This window comes from Garra rufa, chromosome 12, assembly GCF_049309525.1.
Source record: "Garra rufa chromosome 12, GarRuf1.0, whole genome shotgun sequence".
NCBI lineage: Eukaryota > Metazoa > Chordata > Actinopteri > Cypriniformes > Cyprinidae > Garra > Garra rufa.
The window spans coordinates 10,414,430-10,430,738 of record NC_133372.1 but is presented as its reverse complement, the minus strand read 5'-3'; the positions used below and the strand labels follow the sequence as shown (position 1 = coordinate 10,430,738).

Sequence of the window (16,309 nt, the reverse complement as noted above, 5' to 3'; positions counted from 1 at the left end):
GTGGTGTTCCAACAGATGGTTTTCACAAGACTAGCATCTTCTCATCGGACCTAACACTACGCCTATGTCATCCTCTGGAACGCCACACTGTCCTAGTTTGTAACTAGAAGCTACTTACAGATTACATAGAAGCAGCATGGTTGCAATTATTTTTGCCAAGACAAATATCAATGAAAGGGTTCAACAGTTGCTAAAAACAAACTGGAAACAGACCAATATAAATGTGTCTATAAATGCAAACTTTTTGACTTGTTCAGTCATTAAAGATTTGGAAAACAGAGTTTTGTTTGCTGTAATAAAGGCCTAGTGAAATATTAAAGATGACAATCTCAATTCCCGATCATTGTTTTATTGCCATCCATCTGAATTATGAGTCAGTAAACAGTTGAAACAAACAGTATTCTTCAAAAATGACACAGAAACTTCAGACATACTTGCACACACATACATTCAAACACAGGTTAATATGCACACCTTGGCTCCGCATAGAAGAAAACTGATGTGGAAGTACAAACCGTACCTTCCTGAATGCAAATTACAACATGAACCATGATATTCATGCAACATCTCAAGTGTCAATGGTTGTAAACATCAACAGTCTTTCGTCATTACAGCTTCACGATTACATTTAGTAACATACGCAACGCAAGCATCAAAATCCTGATCTCTGATCCTTGGAAATGGGTTTTCGGACATTTATTCTAACTCACCGTCCTTCTGGTGCTCTGTACGTGAAATACCCTGCAGATTATCTACATCGCTCAGATTATCAGTGCTGTAGCCAGATCTAACCATCAAATAAATAAAACAATGTCAATAAAAGAAAATAATGTATTAGGCGGTTGAGCTTTAAAACATGAGACTCAACTCAAAGCTATTGCTGGGTTTAGAGATGTAACGACACAAGTCCATAACACTGTCAGAGGCACTTTTCAGAATACTTCACAAAAAAGAACTGCTTTCAACATTGAATGCTACAGTGCTTACATATGCCAAGCCAAGCGAGATCTTGTCCCAGTGTGCCAGTGACATTAACTAAAAAACTCAAACACTGCAAACAGATACTCAGAGAGCAAAGTTGGCACCACCCCAAGCGTTTTCTGAAATTTACAGAAAACTGACCACAAAAATACTTCACTTCCCAGAAAAATAAAACTGCTGTGCGAGTGCATAGAGAAAGAACAAACTAAAATATGTGTTGACCTCAGCTTAGTGTCAACCGTTTCAATACTAAGTTCAATTTGGCTGAACATTTGAATGTATAAAGATTTGTACATAAAGAAGCAGGCCACCATCCTTGTGCAGTCGGTTGTGAAAGCTCCAAATGGATCAGAAGTCAGCAATAAAAGTTAAAGTCCATATTTTGCTTATTTATGTGAACAGATTCATGATTTAGGTCCAAGGCAGCTTGCTGTTTGCACTGAATGATGTAATACGATCAGGAAAATTAACGTAGTTTACTTCAAAGACAGAGGTAGATGACCATAATTTTGAACAGCTTACAGTACACTCTTAAACTTCAAATCGATCAGAGGTGATCGTGACACACTGTTCTTAAATGTCATTCATTCTGAGCCAACAAAGCGTGGGCTCTTGATAAAAGAACACTGAGTTGGAGCACATAAATATCTCTGACATGATGGAATGGCAGCAGTTAAAAAGCCTCGATGATGGCTTTTCGAGGAAGACACAAAAATGTAAAGAATAAATGTTAATAAAGCAAAATGCAAAACCAAACGGAATTGCACAGAGCTCGGATTCCAATGGAATCCCCCTCCTCGGCCATGTGATCCAGGCACGGAGCATGACTGGCTCCTCCCACACTGTGTCTTGAACACTTTGATTGGCTGGTCTGTTTGTCAGTCATTCCACTGCCTTACCAGATGGGTTGGGGGAGATGTGTTTATTACGTGATCTTCTCATGCTGGATTTGATAGTAGCATGCCTGAGGAAAGAGGAGGAAGAGTTCAGAACGGCAATCGGTAATGTCACACTGTGCTTATTTGCATATTTATGTGGTTAATTACTTTGAATGTTTGACACAATATGTTTGTCCATCTGTTAAAATGTTAAATCTTCATTGTTTCAATTAATGCATTTCTCTCAATGGTAAACAGATTACATAATAGTTGCTGCGACTGTACAAAGTACATGAATACTGATGTGATACTGATGAGATTGTACATGAAAAAGTGTAATACTGATAAATAATGCATTTAATATTTAATAAGATCAGCAGTGAGGCATTTTATGATTGGCTGTCTGTTACGAAACTTTTATATTCCAACGTGTGGTCACATTTGCCAAGGTTTAACTAATTTTTGTATATGAAATCCATGTATTTTAATAGGGATCCATGCAATCTGTAATTTTCACAAATTACAAAATTCCCCACACAGGTTTCATAAAATTGGTCACAAACATTTACTAAAAGCTTCTTACTTTGAAAACGTCTTCTGTGTGAGCTGTGCTTCATGTATCGCTACACTATTCACAATAGACAATCAACCTTTCTCAGATGTTTTGCTAATATGACTGTACTTTAAAGGAGAAGTTCACTTCCAGAACAAATATTTACAGATAATCTGCTCACTCCCTTGTCATCTGAGATGTTCAAGTCTTTCTTTCTTCAGTCATAAAGAAGTTGTGTTTTTTGAGGAAAACTTTTCAGGGTTTCTCTCCATATAGTGGACTTTTATGGTGCCCCTGAGTTTAAACTTCCAAAATGCAGTTTAAATGCAGCTTCAAAGGGCTCTACACTATCCCAGGAGGAAGGGTCTTTTCTAGTGAAATTATCAGTTATTTTCTCAAGAAAATTGACAATTTATAAACTTTTCAACCTCAAACGCTCATCTTGTCTAGCTCTGTGTATTCTGGTTCAACACAGTTAGGGGAGGTCGAAAAACTCTCATCTCATTTTCCCCATAAAGTTCAAAATCGCCCTACATCGTTGCAGAAGTAGCAACCCAGTGTTTACAAAGTGAACTTGCAAAGAAGATACCCTTTATACAAAAAGGTAAAATAGTGATGTAGGACAATTTTGAATTTGGAGAAGAAAATGATAACCTTAACCGTCTTGAACTGGAATACACAGAGTTCAGGCAGAGCTAGACAAGACCAGCATTTGAAGTTAAAAAGGATATAAATTATATTTCTTCTTAGACGATAACAGATCCTCTTTCTCGGCTGAGATCGTTTAGAGCCCTTTGTAGCTGCATTTAAACTGCATTTTTGAAGTTCAATCTCACAGACACCTTAGAAGTCCACTATAACGAGAGAAACCCTGAAATGGTTTCCTCAAAAAACTATTTCTTTATGACTGAAGAAACAAAGACATGAACATTTTGGATGACAAGGGATGCGTAAATTATCTGTAAATTTTTGTTCTGGAAGTGAACTTCTTTAACACTGCATTGTTTCACAGCATGTAATGTTCCTGCAGCAGGTTTAAAAAAACCTTGTGAAAAACCCTAATGCACTGTACCTTGAGTGTGGTGAACATGATGCCATGCTCTCCATGTTGTACACATGGATCCATTAGGTCCTCAATGAGACTGACCTCTGACCCCAGATTCCTTATCCTGTAGAGAACAACAGCTATGTCAACTAAAATATGCCTATAATAATAAACAACAATGTGTTATATTCTGTGCTAAAGCATATGCAGAAAAAACCCTGGGATGTCTAAAATGAACATATCCTCTCTCTTACTAAGAAAGACCACATTTATGGCTAGTAGTGTCAATGGTGACCTGATTACGATTAGTCGGTTTCCACAACAAATAGCACAATGGTTTGCAATATTGATAATATTAAGACTTGAGTCCATAACAACATATTAGAATGATTTCTGAAGGATCATGTGACACTGAAGACTGGATTAATGGCTGCTGAAAATTCAGCTTTGTCATCACAGGAATAAATTAATTTGAAAACTGATCAAATAAATGCAGCCTTGGTGAGCATAAAAGACTTCTATTAATAACATTAAAAAAACTTCACAATCCCAGACTTTTGAATGGTAGTGTACATATGTACTGCAAAAAAAAACAGGGCCTTAGAAACTTTGTGATCTCATCCTTACCGTGCACGCAGAACAACAAAGAGGAAGACAGGAAACAGGTCATCCATAGACCACAAGAAATCCTGTTTCAGAAGTGCGAGTACTTCCTGGGTTATCTCCTCGAAGGTCAGCTGGATGACCTGAAGCTTGTCTGAGGGAGTGAAAGTTGTGCTGTCGAAATAAAGAGAAAGAACCTTAAAAACAAGTTACCAGAGAAAAATGACAAACGTTATTAGCCAGAAATGTTGTAAATATCCAACCTTATTTGCTGTAAAGTCTCAACTGCTGAGGCAAAACAGGAATCCTTAGTGCTTGAGAGAACCTACAAATCCGCAAAATACTTTCATGAATATTGCTTCATGTTCTCGAGTCTTATTTCAAGTAACATAATCATACTGCATATTGCCTTCAATGAGAGATTAATGAGACTTTTTAAAAGAAACGTAGGGGCTGTTCACACAAAACTCGGGTTTTCTATTCCACTGCACTACTTTTCCATTTTTCTATGTAAATGAGCTAGACGGACACGTATGACGACTGCCTCACGTACGATTGCTGCGTTTTTCCAAAACACTGGACCAATCAGAAGACCCTGGAGGCGGGGAAAGCATTATGAGCTTTTGTTTACAGTAGCAAGTTGTCATGGCTACTGTTTTATTTGATGGCAACATGGCAGAAGAGACATTCTGTACTGTGTTTTTAGACACAAAGGTGCATTCTGTGTGAACAGCCCCTTGAAGTTTCTCTTATAAAAGGTCACATATAACTACCTGTTGTTTTTCTCCATGTACTGTAACAGTCACAGGCCAGAATTTCCTATGAAAACAGGTATTAGTGGCAGTAGGATGGATCATTAAGAGGATAAGCAAATCTATGTTATGTATTTCTCAGTGTAGCTGTGTGTTGGACTCACTGTTGCACCCCGAGGAAAGCGAGCAGCGCCAGATCTGGTTGTTTGTTGAGTCGCAGCACACACTCCCAGTACACATCATCCTCCTTCTCTTTCTCTAGAGCATAGAGAGTGAAGAGAGGAGGATAGAGACGGGGCAACAGCACCGGCAGGAGGAGAGCAGAGCTGCTGACTACACACCTGCCACACACACAAACACAATACATCACACAATTGCTAAAAATTAGAAATTAAGGACAACAGCTGACAAAAACACCAAAACCAGTTTAAATTGATGAGAAATCAAATTATGAGATAAAACGCCATAATGACAAAAATATTAAATTACTATTATTAACTAGCTATATTTTGTCATAATTCTGACATCTCATAATTATGATTTAGTATGTCATAATTTTAATTTGTCTCATAATTGACTTCATTTCATAATTTTATTTGTCAGTTTTTACTTTTTATCTCATAATTTTGATTTAGTACGTCCTAGTTTCAATTTAATAATTATGACCTTATCTCATAATTTTATCAGTTTAAACCTTTTATGTCATAATTATCATTTAGTATGTCATAATGTCAACTTATCTCATTATTATTGTTTAGTATCTCATTATTTTGTAAAATTAAACCTGATCTCATAATGACTTAGTATGTTATATGCTTTCATCTCAATTATGACTTCTCGTAATTTTGTTTGTCAGGTTAACTTCTCATAATTATGATTTAATATGTCACAGTTTCAATTTATCCCATAATTATGACTTTTATTAATTAATAATTAGATTATTTCAAATTAATTTATGAATTCATGACTTCATCTCAATTTTTTGTCAGTTTAAACTTTTTATTTTAAAATTATATTTTAGAATGAATCAATTTATCTTATAATTATGACTTAATCTCATCATTTTGATTGTCATCTTAAACTTTTTTTATCTCATAATTATGACTTAGTATGTCATAATTTGAATTTATCCCATAATTATGACTTTATCTTATAATACTGTTTGTCAGTTTAAACTTTTTATCTCAATTACAAGAGAAATTCAAATTATGATATACTACGTCATTATTTTGACTTTATCTCAATCTTTTGTCAGTTTAAACTTTTTATCTCATAATTATAACTTAGTATGACAGTTTCAATCTATCTCAGAATTATGACTTTATTTCATAACTTTGATTGTCCGTTTTAACTTTTTATCTCATAATTATGATTTATTATTTCATAATATTAACTTACCTTATTATTATTATTATCTCATAATTATGACTCAATATGTCATTATTTAAATTTATCTCATAATTATGACTTGCATATATCATAATTCTCAAAATTTTATTTTTATGTCAGAATTATGTGGTTGAAATGGGCTTCATTGAGTTTGCACCCATCACGTTTCAGTTAAAAAGAGTCTTTTAGCACCATTCAGTAAGTTCCTGTAATTTATAAATTTACTAAATTATCAAAAATAGGCATTATTGTGTGGTAATTTAATATATAAATAATTTTTTTGTTTAATTCCAGTTAAAAAAAAACCTGTAAACTGTGATATAAACCATTACAGTTGTATGAAATAAAATTACTCATACTGTAATATCAGAGTTTGGTCAAACCACCCGCCCCTAGTGTGCTATGTATTATTTTTCTCATAAGTGAGATATCTTACATACCCAGGTTTAGGAGACTCCAGCTGCTTCCCAGCAGGGTCTGAACCGCCCTTCTCTTTTGGAGGGTCGGCCAGTGAACCTCCTTCCTCTGGCAGATCAGGAAAGAGGAATCTAAACACAAACACATACATAAATATTAACAGAAAGGACATTTAAAACAGACTTTGTCGTCAGTCCAAGAACCACACTTACCTGACAAGCTGGAAGATGCGACAGAGATAGGACTTGATCTCATTGACAGCCTGAGGCAGTAATCTGCGGTTGGCTCCAACACCAACATACGTCATACGGTACACCGAAACCAATGTCTCCACCAGCCGACCCAAAGGGTGCAGCGGGGTGTCACATGCCTGGGGTCAGTTTCAAATTATAGTACAAAAACATCAGAAAGCTCAACTACTGGAAGGGGCAAAAGCGACAAAACACTGAAAAAAAAAAAGTTTGTAAATGAGGTTGTCAGCGTTAGTTCATTGATGGCATCGGGAAATGCATACCTTGACAAGGTAACGACGGATTGTGTGATACACCTCTAACGTCACAGGGCCCACTTGCTGAGGAATGAACTCTAGACTCTCCAGCGTTTTGTGATGAGAGCGACTCAGTAACTCTGGACTGAAACACACACACACACACACACACACACACACACACACACACACACATATTCAGCTTTACATTCAGCTAAACATTTACAATACACACTTAATGTTCCAGAATTTGTGAGATACATTCCTAGATAAAAATTTTATGCACATCCAAATATGTAGATCAAAAGTAGAGTTACAGATTCTTTACAGCTAAGGCAATCCACTGCAATAAGGTTTTCTTCCAAGATGGAAAAGATGAGAAATTGCAAATTATTCAGTTAGTGTGGAATCATTTCCTTCAAATAAGAAAAAAATGCCTTGGCAAATCATAATTATGACAGTAAAAGTGATAATAATAAGACCAAACATCAGAAATATTTTATTTCTGTTATTTTTATATTAATATGTATTCTTAAGCAGAGATTCGAAAAAAGCATTTTACCACACATTGATTTTTTGAGCCAAACTTATGACCTTTTATTTTATCTTTAAATTGTAACAAAAAAGTGAAACATTTTTAAATCATAATTAAGACTTTTTGTTGACAATTTTGACTTCTCTTATAATTATAATTTAGTATCTCAAAATTGCGACAATATCATAATAAATTTCAACAGTTCTCTAAAGTGGCAGAAATAGGCTTCCATAGGTTTTTACCTAAAAAAAATCTAAATCAAAATCAGTACTCTTCATTTATCAATTCACTAGTAAATCGAAAACCTTATTGTGATTAATTATTTAAATGCTTTTTTGTTTTGTGATATGAACCATCAGTTGTACCAGCAGTTGGACAACATTACTCATACTGTAATTTTTCAAAATTTGGTCAAACCACCCTCCCCTAGTATGAAATGCATTATTTTTATGCTTATTAGAGTACTGCTTTTTTAGCTTAGCACCATGCTAATGTCAGAATCTGCTAGAATCACCTGTGAGTTTCAGAGGAGTTTCTCATACACTACAGAACTATTGTGCACAGTGTGTGTTTAAGTGTACCTGTCTCTCTGCTGTCTCCTATTAGCAGTGAGCGCTACAGCAATGTTGTCCCATGCTGTAGTGGTTTGTCCCTGTCCGGGAGAATCACAACCTAGCCTGTTCCAGCACTCCAAAAACACAGCCTTCCACTTTTCTTCAGAGTGAACTGCCAACCTCCCCAGTTTACTGTAATCGCACAAACACATTGGTTCCCCATCAACATTGATCACGTCACTTCAAATGGAATTGTGCTACAGGGATCAACACAAACTCTTACAGTGCATGAGCCTTCTCCTTGTCTGAGTCATAGAGGCTGGGTTTGTAGTAGGAACCTGACATCTTTAGTCCAGTTCCCCAAACCCCACTAAAAGAGCCTTCAATGTAGTCTCCATTCGGCATGGTCAACACACCCTGCAGAAAGAGAAGATAACAGGCTTGTTTGTGTGAACATACACTACCGTTTGAAAGTTTGGTGTTGCAAAGTTTTGGTTTTAATGTTATTTCTAATATTAAAGACTTGCATTGTTATTTAATTGATGGTAAAGCTAAATTTTCAGCCTTATTACTTCAGTATTCAGAGTCACATGATTCAGAAATCATTTTTTACTGTCAAAGTTGGCAACAGTTGTGCTGCATAATATTTTTAATATTAGAAAACCCTGATACTTATTTTCAAAACTCTTTGACGAATAGAATGTTTAAAAAAGCATTATTTGACATAGAAATCATATGCAAGGTTTTAAATGTATTTAATGTCACTACTGATGAATTTAATGTGCCCTTTCTGAAAAAAAACAGTATTAACTTTTTTCCAAAAACAAACAACTTACTGACTACTAAGTTTTGAACACGATTGTAGATGTGTGTGCACGCTAAAGTGTTTGTTTGTGAGCAGTAGCACCTTTCCATTCAGAGTCCAGTCTTCTGAAAAGTCTCCTTCAAATGTAGTGTCATCTTCAGAGAGTAACACCCCGGTGCCCTTGGAGAGAAACAAATAACAAGATAAAATAACCAATCTGAAGATTTTCTTTCTTCATACCTTTAAAGCAATAAAGACTGAGTATGTGTGTCAGGTTTTATCATTTTTATAGAATAAAATACACCTCAAATACAGTAAAACCTAATGTGTAGGGACCAAAAAAATATACATTTGTTAAAAGTTAAAAAATATAATTTGAATTATTTTTATTGTGTAGTAACTGTTTTATAAAAGCAATAAGGCACAACAGGCCATGATATATTGTGAATATAGCTATAATATAGCATGGTATCATGTATTAACACTGCTTAAAGGGTTAGTTCACTTAAAAATGAAAATTAGCCCATTATTTACTCACTCTCCAGACATGCTAGATGTATATGATTTTTTTCTTTCAGATGCAATCACAGTTATATTAAAAATTATCCTGGAACTTCCAAGCTTTAGAATGGTGGGTGTTTCTCTTCATCAGTCCAAAACAAGTCCAGTAAAGTGCAACCATCCATATTAAAAAGAGCCTCACACGGCTCCAGGGGGTGAATAAAGGCTGCCTGTAGCGAATCAATGTGTTTGTGTAAGAAAAATATCCATATTTAAAGTTTAATAATCACTTTGATCTAGCTTGCGCTAACTGTCATACACGGAAGCCGCTCCAAGCGGATGACGTAGGATGTTGGCGTTGCGAATGCGCCGCTCAGAAGTGACGAACGTGGACACACAGTGGAGAGAGCAAAACAAAACAACGATCATGAATTAGAAGTACAAAACGAGGATTTGTAAAGAAAAATGTTGGAGGATTTTAATATTAGCCAAGAGGAGACTGGTTTTCCTTTGCTAAAGTAAGGAAACTTTCCTTCCTTTGCTCCTGTAAACAAACAGTTTTTGCGAGACTCACCGGCGCATGCGCAAAGCATACGTACTACGTCATCCACCCGGACTGTGTACGACCAGTTGGCGCAAGCTAGATTAAAGTGATTATTATGTTTTAAATATGGATATTTTTTTTACACAAACGCATCAATTCACTACAGGAGGCCTTTATTCACCCCCCAGGGCCGTGTGTGGCACTTTTTATTATTGATGGTAGGGGTGGGCGGTACACCGGTGTCATAGTCAGCACCGGTGTGACATTGCGCCACGACATGGATTTTCTAATACCGTCAATACCGTAATAATACTCGAACGGTTGCATTTACATCAATAATAGCTAATTCTAAATAATAAGGCATTACATTTTCTTCAAACGTTCAGTTGTGGTCTGAACACCTGTCCTTATACTATATATCTTGTTGTAAATAAAAAAGTAAAACATATTCGTATCAGCTTTGCAGGTGGTAGGTAAAAGGGGAGTGGCCATTAAACGACTGGTGAAACATCGTGAAGAAAGGTCGAGCCTGTAGCCTGTACCAGGGGCGGAGTGGCAATCGGGACGTCCGGGACTTTAAACAGCGGATCACAAATTGAGCGGGCGCGAGGCGAACTAATATTGTATATAATTTTCGCACTTTCAATATGCAGGGTATAGAAATCGCTTTTAAATGAGTGCTTGCGCTGTTTACTTTTACTTTCGATTTTGCGATAACGCACACTCTGTAAAGGGAGCAGCACATCTTATAATAGATATTTGTCAGTACAAGACTGCAGCAAATCCTCCAGTCTATTTTTGTCATCTCTTACTTTCGACCCGTGATCATTCAAATCTAAAGGTCATTGTACAGTGAGTCCGATTTTCGAATGCGTTTTTTTTTATAGTTTTCTCATATTCGCCATCCTTATCAAAATGCTTATTATGGATGCGAAAATGCAGAAAATCAAACACGATCCGAATTTTTTTATGACGGACAAAAGTTTCAGAGGCAGTGTGTAAACTCGATTAACATAACCTGTTTTTTTTTTAACGTGCAAAAACCTCGGACGAAAATTTCGTACTCATGTGTGCAATGACATTAACTCCAGCAGCTCGTTTTGGATGCAGGGTTGCCAAGTCCGCGTTTTTCCCCACAGAATTGGTCTACTATTAAACTGTTGCTATGGGTTGATTTCCCCCAGTTATTTAAAGGTTTTAAATATTGCAGAAATTAAATTTCAATAAAAATTTTTTGTTTTGTTGTACACTGTTAAGTAAGATCTTTAGGTTTTTTACAAAATAAATATGTTGAGAATGCATAATACTCTTCCATGTCTCCTTTTGATAAGGATAACTACCATTTACTTATTATATTATAAAAATAGTAACTTTATTCACATACTAAAGGGACAGGACAGGCTACTCCTCCCAAAATGTACCAAAAAAAGCGCAATACCGTGATATTATTCCGTCACCGTTCAAAAGATGAAAAATACCGTGATATTAATTTTAGGTCATATCGCCCACCCCTAATTGATGGATCCATGGTTTTGGACTGTTGAAGAGAAACACAAGGCCATCCCATTATAAGGCTTGGAAGTACCAGGATAATTTTTAATATAACTCAGATTGGATTTGTATGAAAGAAGGAAGTCATATACACCTAGGATGCCTGGAGGGTGAGTAAATAATGGCCTAATTTTCATTTTTGGTTTAACCAACTTTTTAAATAAAAACAAATGTGTGTATGTCAGTCTCACCATCATTTTGTTGCTGCTGAAAGCTCCTTCATAGTACAGGCCGAACTGTGTAACAACAACTCCGTTTCCCTGACGCAGATCATCCAGCCACATCCCCATGTACTTCTCCCCTCTGACACGAAACACAATTAGTATAGTACACAGTTGCATACTTACTTGCATTTAATGTATTCAACACATTTCAACATTTCACAACATTTCAACATTTCTCCAAACGATTTTGTGAATTTACTCTGTCTTTTCTATTTGCATACCTGGTGATGTCATCAAAAACTCCATAGCCAGTTTTTTTGTCATACTGCCACTGCCCGATGAAGACGCTGGGCGAGGTGGAATTCAGCTTCCCACTACGCAACATCCCATGACCATGGCGCATGTTATCTTGAAACGAGCCCTCGTATATTTCACCAGAGGCATATCTGAACACAAACACATACAAACTCTGTCAATTAACGACATCAAATCACATCAACAAACACTACGTTCAAACGTTTTGGATCAGTTTGATTTTTTTAATAAACGAAAACTTTTATTGAGCAATGATGCATCAAAATTGACAGTAAAACATTATTATTTTAAATAAATGCTGACCTTTTGAACTTTCTATTCATCACAGAATCCTAATACAAATGTATTATGGTTAAAAAAAATATTAAAACAGAAAAAATTTAAAAAGTTATTTTAAATTGTAATATGTGAACCAGGACCACAAAACCAGTCAAAAGGGTCCAAATTAAGAATAATACATAATCTGACAGCTGAATACATAAGCTTTCCATTGACGCATGATCTGTAATGATATGACAGTATTTGGACTATTTGAAAATCAGGAATTTGAGGGTGCAAAAAATGTTTAATATTGAGGTAAATCTCCTTTAAAGTTGTCCAAATTAAGATCTTAGCAATGCATATTACTAATTAAAAATTAAGTTTTGATATCTTTATAGCAGGAAATTTACAAAATATCTTAATGGGACGTGATCTATACTTAATATCCTAATGATTTTAGGCATAAAAGAAAAATCTATAATTTTGACCTATACAATGTATTGTTGGCTATTGCTACAAATATACCTGTGCTACTTATGACTAATTTTGTGGTCCAGGGTCACATATTACAGTTTTTACTGTCTTTTTGAGCAAATAATTGCAACCTTGGTGTAAATACAGAAATACACATACACTTTACAGAAAAATAAAAACACAACCACAAACCTGAATGTTCCAAAGCCGTGCATCTTGCCATCCTTCCATTGCCCTTGGTAATGATCACAGCTGTTCAGGGTTTTGTTCGGCACAACATAATCTCCAAAACTGCAAAGAAAACATTAGTTAAAATATTCCCAGAAATAGAAAATAGGAGATGTCAGCATTAAAATATATATTTTTTTAAATGGTGCAACTAACCCATCTTCAAAGCCGTTCTTAAATGTCCCTGTGTACATTCGACCATCAGGCCATTTGACCACACCCCTAGAACACAGAAAAAGCCAATCATCATCTTCCATGTTTTAAAAGGATAGTACACCCAAAATTTTAATTCTGTCATTAATTACTCACCCTCATGCCATTCCAAACCTGTAAGACCTTTGTTCAACTTCAAAACACAAATGAAGACATTTTTGATGAAATCCGAGAGCTTTTTGACCCTGAAATGACAACAACGCAACTACCACCTTCAAGATCAAGAAAGGTAGTAAGGACATTGTTAAGATAGTCCATGTGACATCAGTGGTTGAACCTTAATTTTATGAAGCTACGAGCTCCTAACAATGTCCTCAAAAGCTCCTCAAAGCTCTCGGATTTCATCAAAAATATCTTAATTTGTGTTACGAAGATGAACGAAAGGTCTACTGGGTTTGGAACGACATGAGGGTGAGTAATTAATCATTTTCATTTTCGGGTGAACGATCTCTTTAAAAAGACTTACACACCCACAATTCCCTCTCGAATGACCTACCGCCCATGGGGTTTCCCTGAAACCCATCTGCCCTCGTACGTGGCCTCCTTGAGTCGACTGTCTTTGTAGAACGTGTATGATGCCGTCCGTGAAATGGGCGGATCTGCTCTCTGCGTCACTCCTGTAGAAGGAGGTATCCCATCATGCCCCAGTAATCCACTAAGCGCCTGCTCCACTGCTTGGTTTATAGATCTCAGCCACTTCGCCTAGGAATCACGACATCAGTGTTTAACCAACTATACAAGTTTCTGTAAATAATCATTTTGAGTCAAGTCAGGTCTACCTTTTCAGCTGGGGATGAAGCCAGCAGAGTGAAGCTCTCTTCAGGTGAAGTCACTTTTAAACCATATCTGCAGAGAACCACACAAACTTCATAACTCTTTATAACTTTTCATAATAACATAAAGCTAATAATCATGACTGGGTCACTCACATGCCTGTGTTCTCCTCAGAAATAGGCTCCACCCACAATGTAGCCAATGGGAAGACGTGATGAGTGGAAAACTAGGAGGGGTTGAAAAAGAAATGCTACTAATGCAAGAAGAGCATACAGAAAATAAATGCACTAAGAGTGTACACAGTTCTGCTCACTCCTGATAAGCGATACACAATATATCAGTGACATATCAGTTAATAGCAGATATTAGGAGATCTATACATATTTAATTTTGCGTGCATTACTCCTGTATCATGTAATTTAGATCACCTTTACCTCACTCAGATCTTTAAAACACATCTTTAAAAACACAAATAGCCCTATAACACTGCTAAAATATAATCTATCACAAGTTTAGGATTGTAACTAATGTTTAATACTTTAAAAATAAATCTTTAATGCTCGCCAAGACTGCATTTATTGGATCAAAAATACAAAAATAAAATATTGTGAAATATTGCAATTTAAAAACTGTTTCTATTTTAATATACTTTAAAATATACTTTATTTCTGTGATGCAAAGCTGAATTTTCAGCATCATTACTCCAAAAGTTTGGGGTCAGTAATTTTTTTTCTTTCTTTCTTTCTTTAAGAAATGAATACTTTTATTCAGCAAGGATGTGTTAAATGGATAAAAAGTGACAGTAAAGACTTTTATTGTTAGAAAATAATTATATTTTGAATAAATGTTTTTTTTTTTTACATTTTAATCATCAATGAATCCTGAAAACAGCATCACAGGTTCCAAAAAATAAATAAATAAATAAATAAATAATATTTATATTTATATTAAGCAACACAACGGTTTCAACAATGATAATGATTTTGGAAGAATCATGTAACACTGAAGACTGCAGAAATATTCACAGGAATAAATTCTATTTTAAAGTATATTAAAATAGAAAACCACTATTTTAAAATGCAATAATTTTTCACAATATTACAGTTTTTTTCTGTTTTTTTAATCAAATAAACACAGCCTTGATAAGCAGACAAGACTTCTTTAAAAAACATTAAAAAATCTTACTGATCCCAAACTTTTGAATGGCATTGTATATCTCTATCAGTTTTTTTTATTTTAATATCTTCAAAAATGTAATATATGCATATGATATAAAGCTGAATTTTCAGCATCATTACTCTAGTCTTGATCCCTCAGAAATTCTAAATATTAATAAAATAAAAATGTACTACTACTGCTACTTATTTTTGTGAAATAGATTTTTTTTAGAAAGTTTTAAAATTACAGCATTAGAAATATTTTTGGAAACAATGTTATAGTCTTTACTGGCATTAATTTAACTTATTTTTCATCAAATAAAATCTTAAACCTGAACAGCACTGAACAGCAGAGTATGCTATGATGAATCACTCTTTGCATTTAAAGGACTGAGTTTAGTTTTATAATGTTTTATTTTTTAATTTATTTAGACTAAATAACATAGAATTATTAATTATGATGGTGACATTTTTGTTGCCATAAAATAATTGTCAAACTTAACACAAGCGCATCTCAAGCATAAACCAACAGTCAGTTGGTTTATAGTTGTTGCAGATTGTCAACTAGTATTTTAAAACTTAAAATGCTGAACATATGGTTCTTGTTCCTAAGAGCACATTTTTGCTCTTTTAGGATGGAAAGGGATAATGCTGATGAAAGGAAAAACAGACACATACACGCACTGTAAAAGATATCAAAGAAAAAGAAAAGGGAAAAAAATGGATTATCATCTCAAAAACTCACTGGTACATTCACTAAGACGAGACTCAGCATTAAACAGAACCACTACTGTTCAACATAAAAACCATTCAGCACAACATGCCCCTTACTACAATCAGGTACAATTATGCATAATATCTTTTACAAAGGGTTTGCAAGCAGGAAGCCTTGGAATGTACCCAACCAGATGTACTGTCATCTTTCTATGGTTTTATACAACACAGGAGCAAGACATTTTGGACAAGTAGAGTCTAAATTAAGCATTAGAAGAATTTCTGGCAAAAACTAGAGGTTCAGACTGAGCTATTACAAATACTATGTGATTTTAATTGATTCTTTAAAGGAATATTCAGAGTTAAATACAACTTATATTCTCTTGGCAGCATCTGTGGCCACAGAAAATCATT

The 16,309-nt window shown here is 35.1% G+C and overlaps 1 protein-coding gene across 4 annotated transcripts in view; it reads right to left on the bottom strand.

Moving 5' to 3' along the window:
• Window positions 1-329: 329 nt before the first annotated feature.
• Window positions 330-16,309, bottom strand: part of als2b (alsin Rho guanine nucleotide exchange factor ALS2 b) — a 37,078-nt gene continuing 21,098 nt past the window's right edge. For all 4 annotated transcript variants that reach the window (XM_073851511.1, XM_073851512.1, XM_073851513.1 and 1 more), the window contains 19 exons: window positions 14,180-14,250; window positions 14,030-14,096; window positions 13,747-13,952; window positions 13,194-13,259; window positions 13,002-13,100; window positions 12,041-12,205; window positions 11,787-11,898; window positions 9,102-9,179; window positions 8,478-8,611; window positions 8,222-8,386; window positions 7,133-7,250; window positions 6,831-6,988; window positions 6,642-6,749; window positions 4,977-5,153; window positions 4,834-4,879; window positions 4,324-4,385; window positions 4,085-4,234; window positions 3,485-3,581; window positions 330-1,945 (listed from right to left, as the gene is read on the bottom strand). In XM_073851511.1, the coding sequence (XP_073707612.1) occupies window positions 1,907-1,945; window positions 3,485-3,581; window positions 4,085-4,234; window positions 4,324-4,385; window positions 4,834-4,879; window positions 4,977-5,153; window positions 6,642-6,749; window positions 6,831-6,988; window positions 7,133-7,250; window positions 8,222-8,386; window positions 8,478-8,611; window positions 9,102-9,179; window positions 11,787-11,898; window positions 12,041-12,205; window positions 13,002-13,100; window positions 13,194-13,259; window positions 13,747-13,952; window positions 14,030-14,096; window positions 14,180-14,250 (2,118 nt within the window). In that variant the 3' untranslated portion in view covers window positions 330-1,906. The remainder of the gene's footprint in view (window positions 1,946-3,484; window positions 3,582-4,084; window positions 4,235-4,323; window positions 4,386-4,833; window positions 4,880-4,976; window positions 5,154-6,641; window positions 6,750-6,830; window positions 6,989-7,132; window positions 7,251-8,221; window positions 8,387-8,477; window positions 8,612-9,101; window positions 9,180-11,786; window positions 11,899-12,040; window positions 12,206-13,001; window positions 13,101-13,193; window positions 13,260-13,746; window positions 13,953-14,029; window positions 14,097-14,179; window positions 14,251-16,309) is intronic.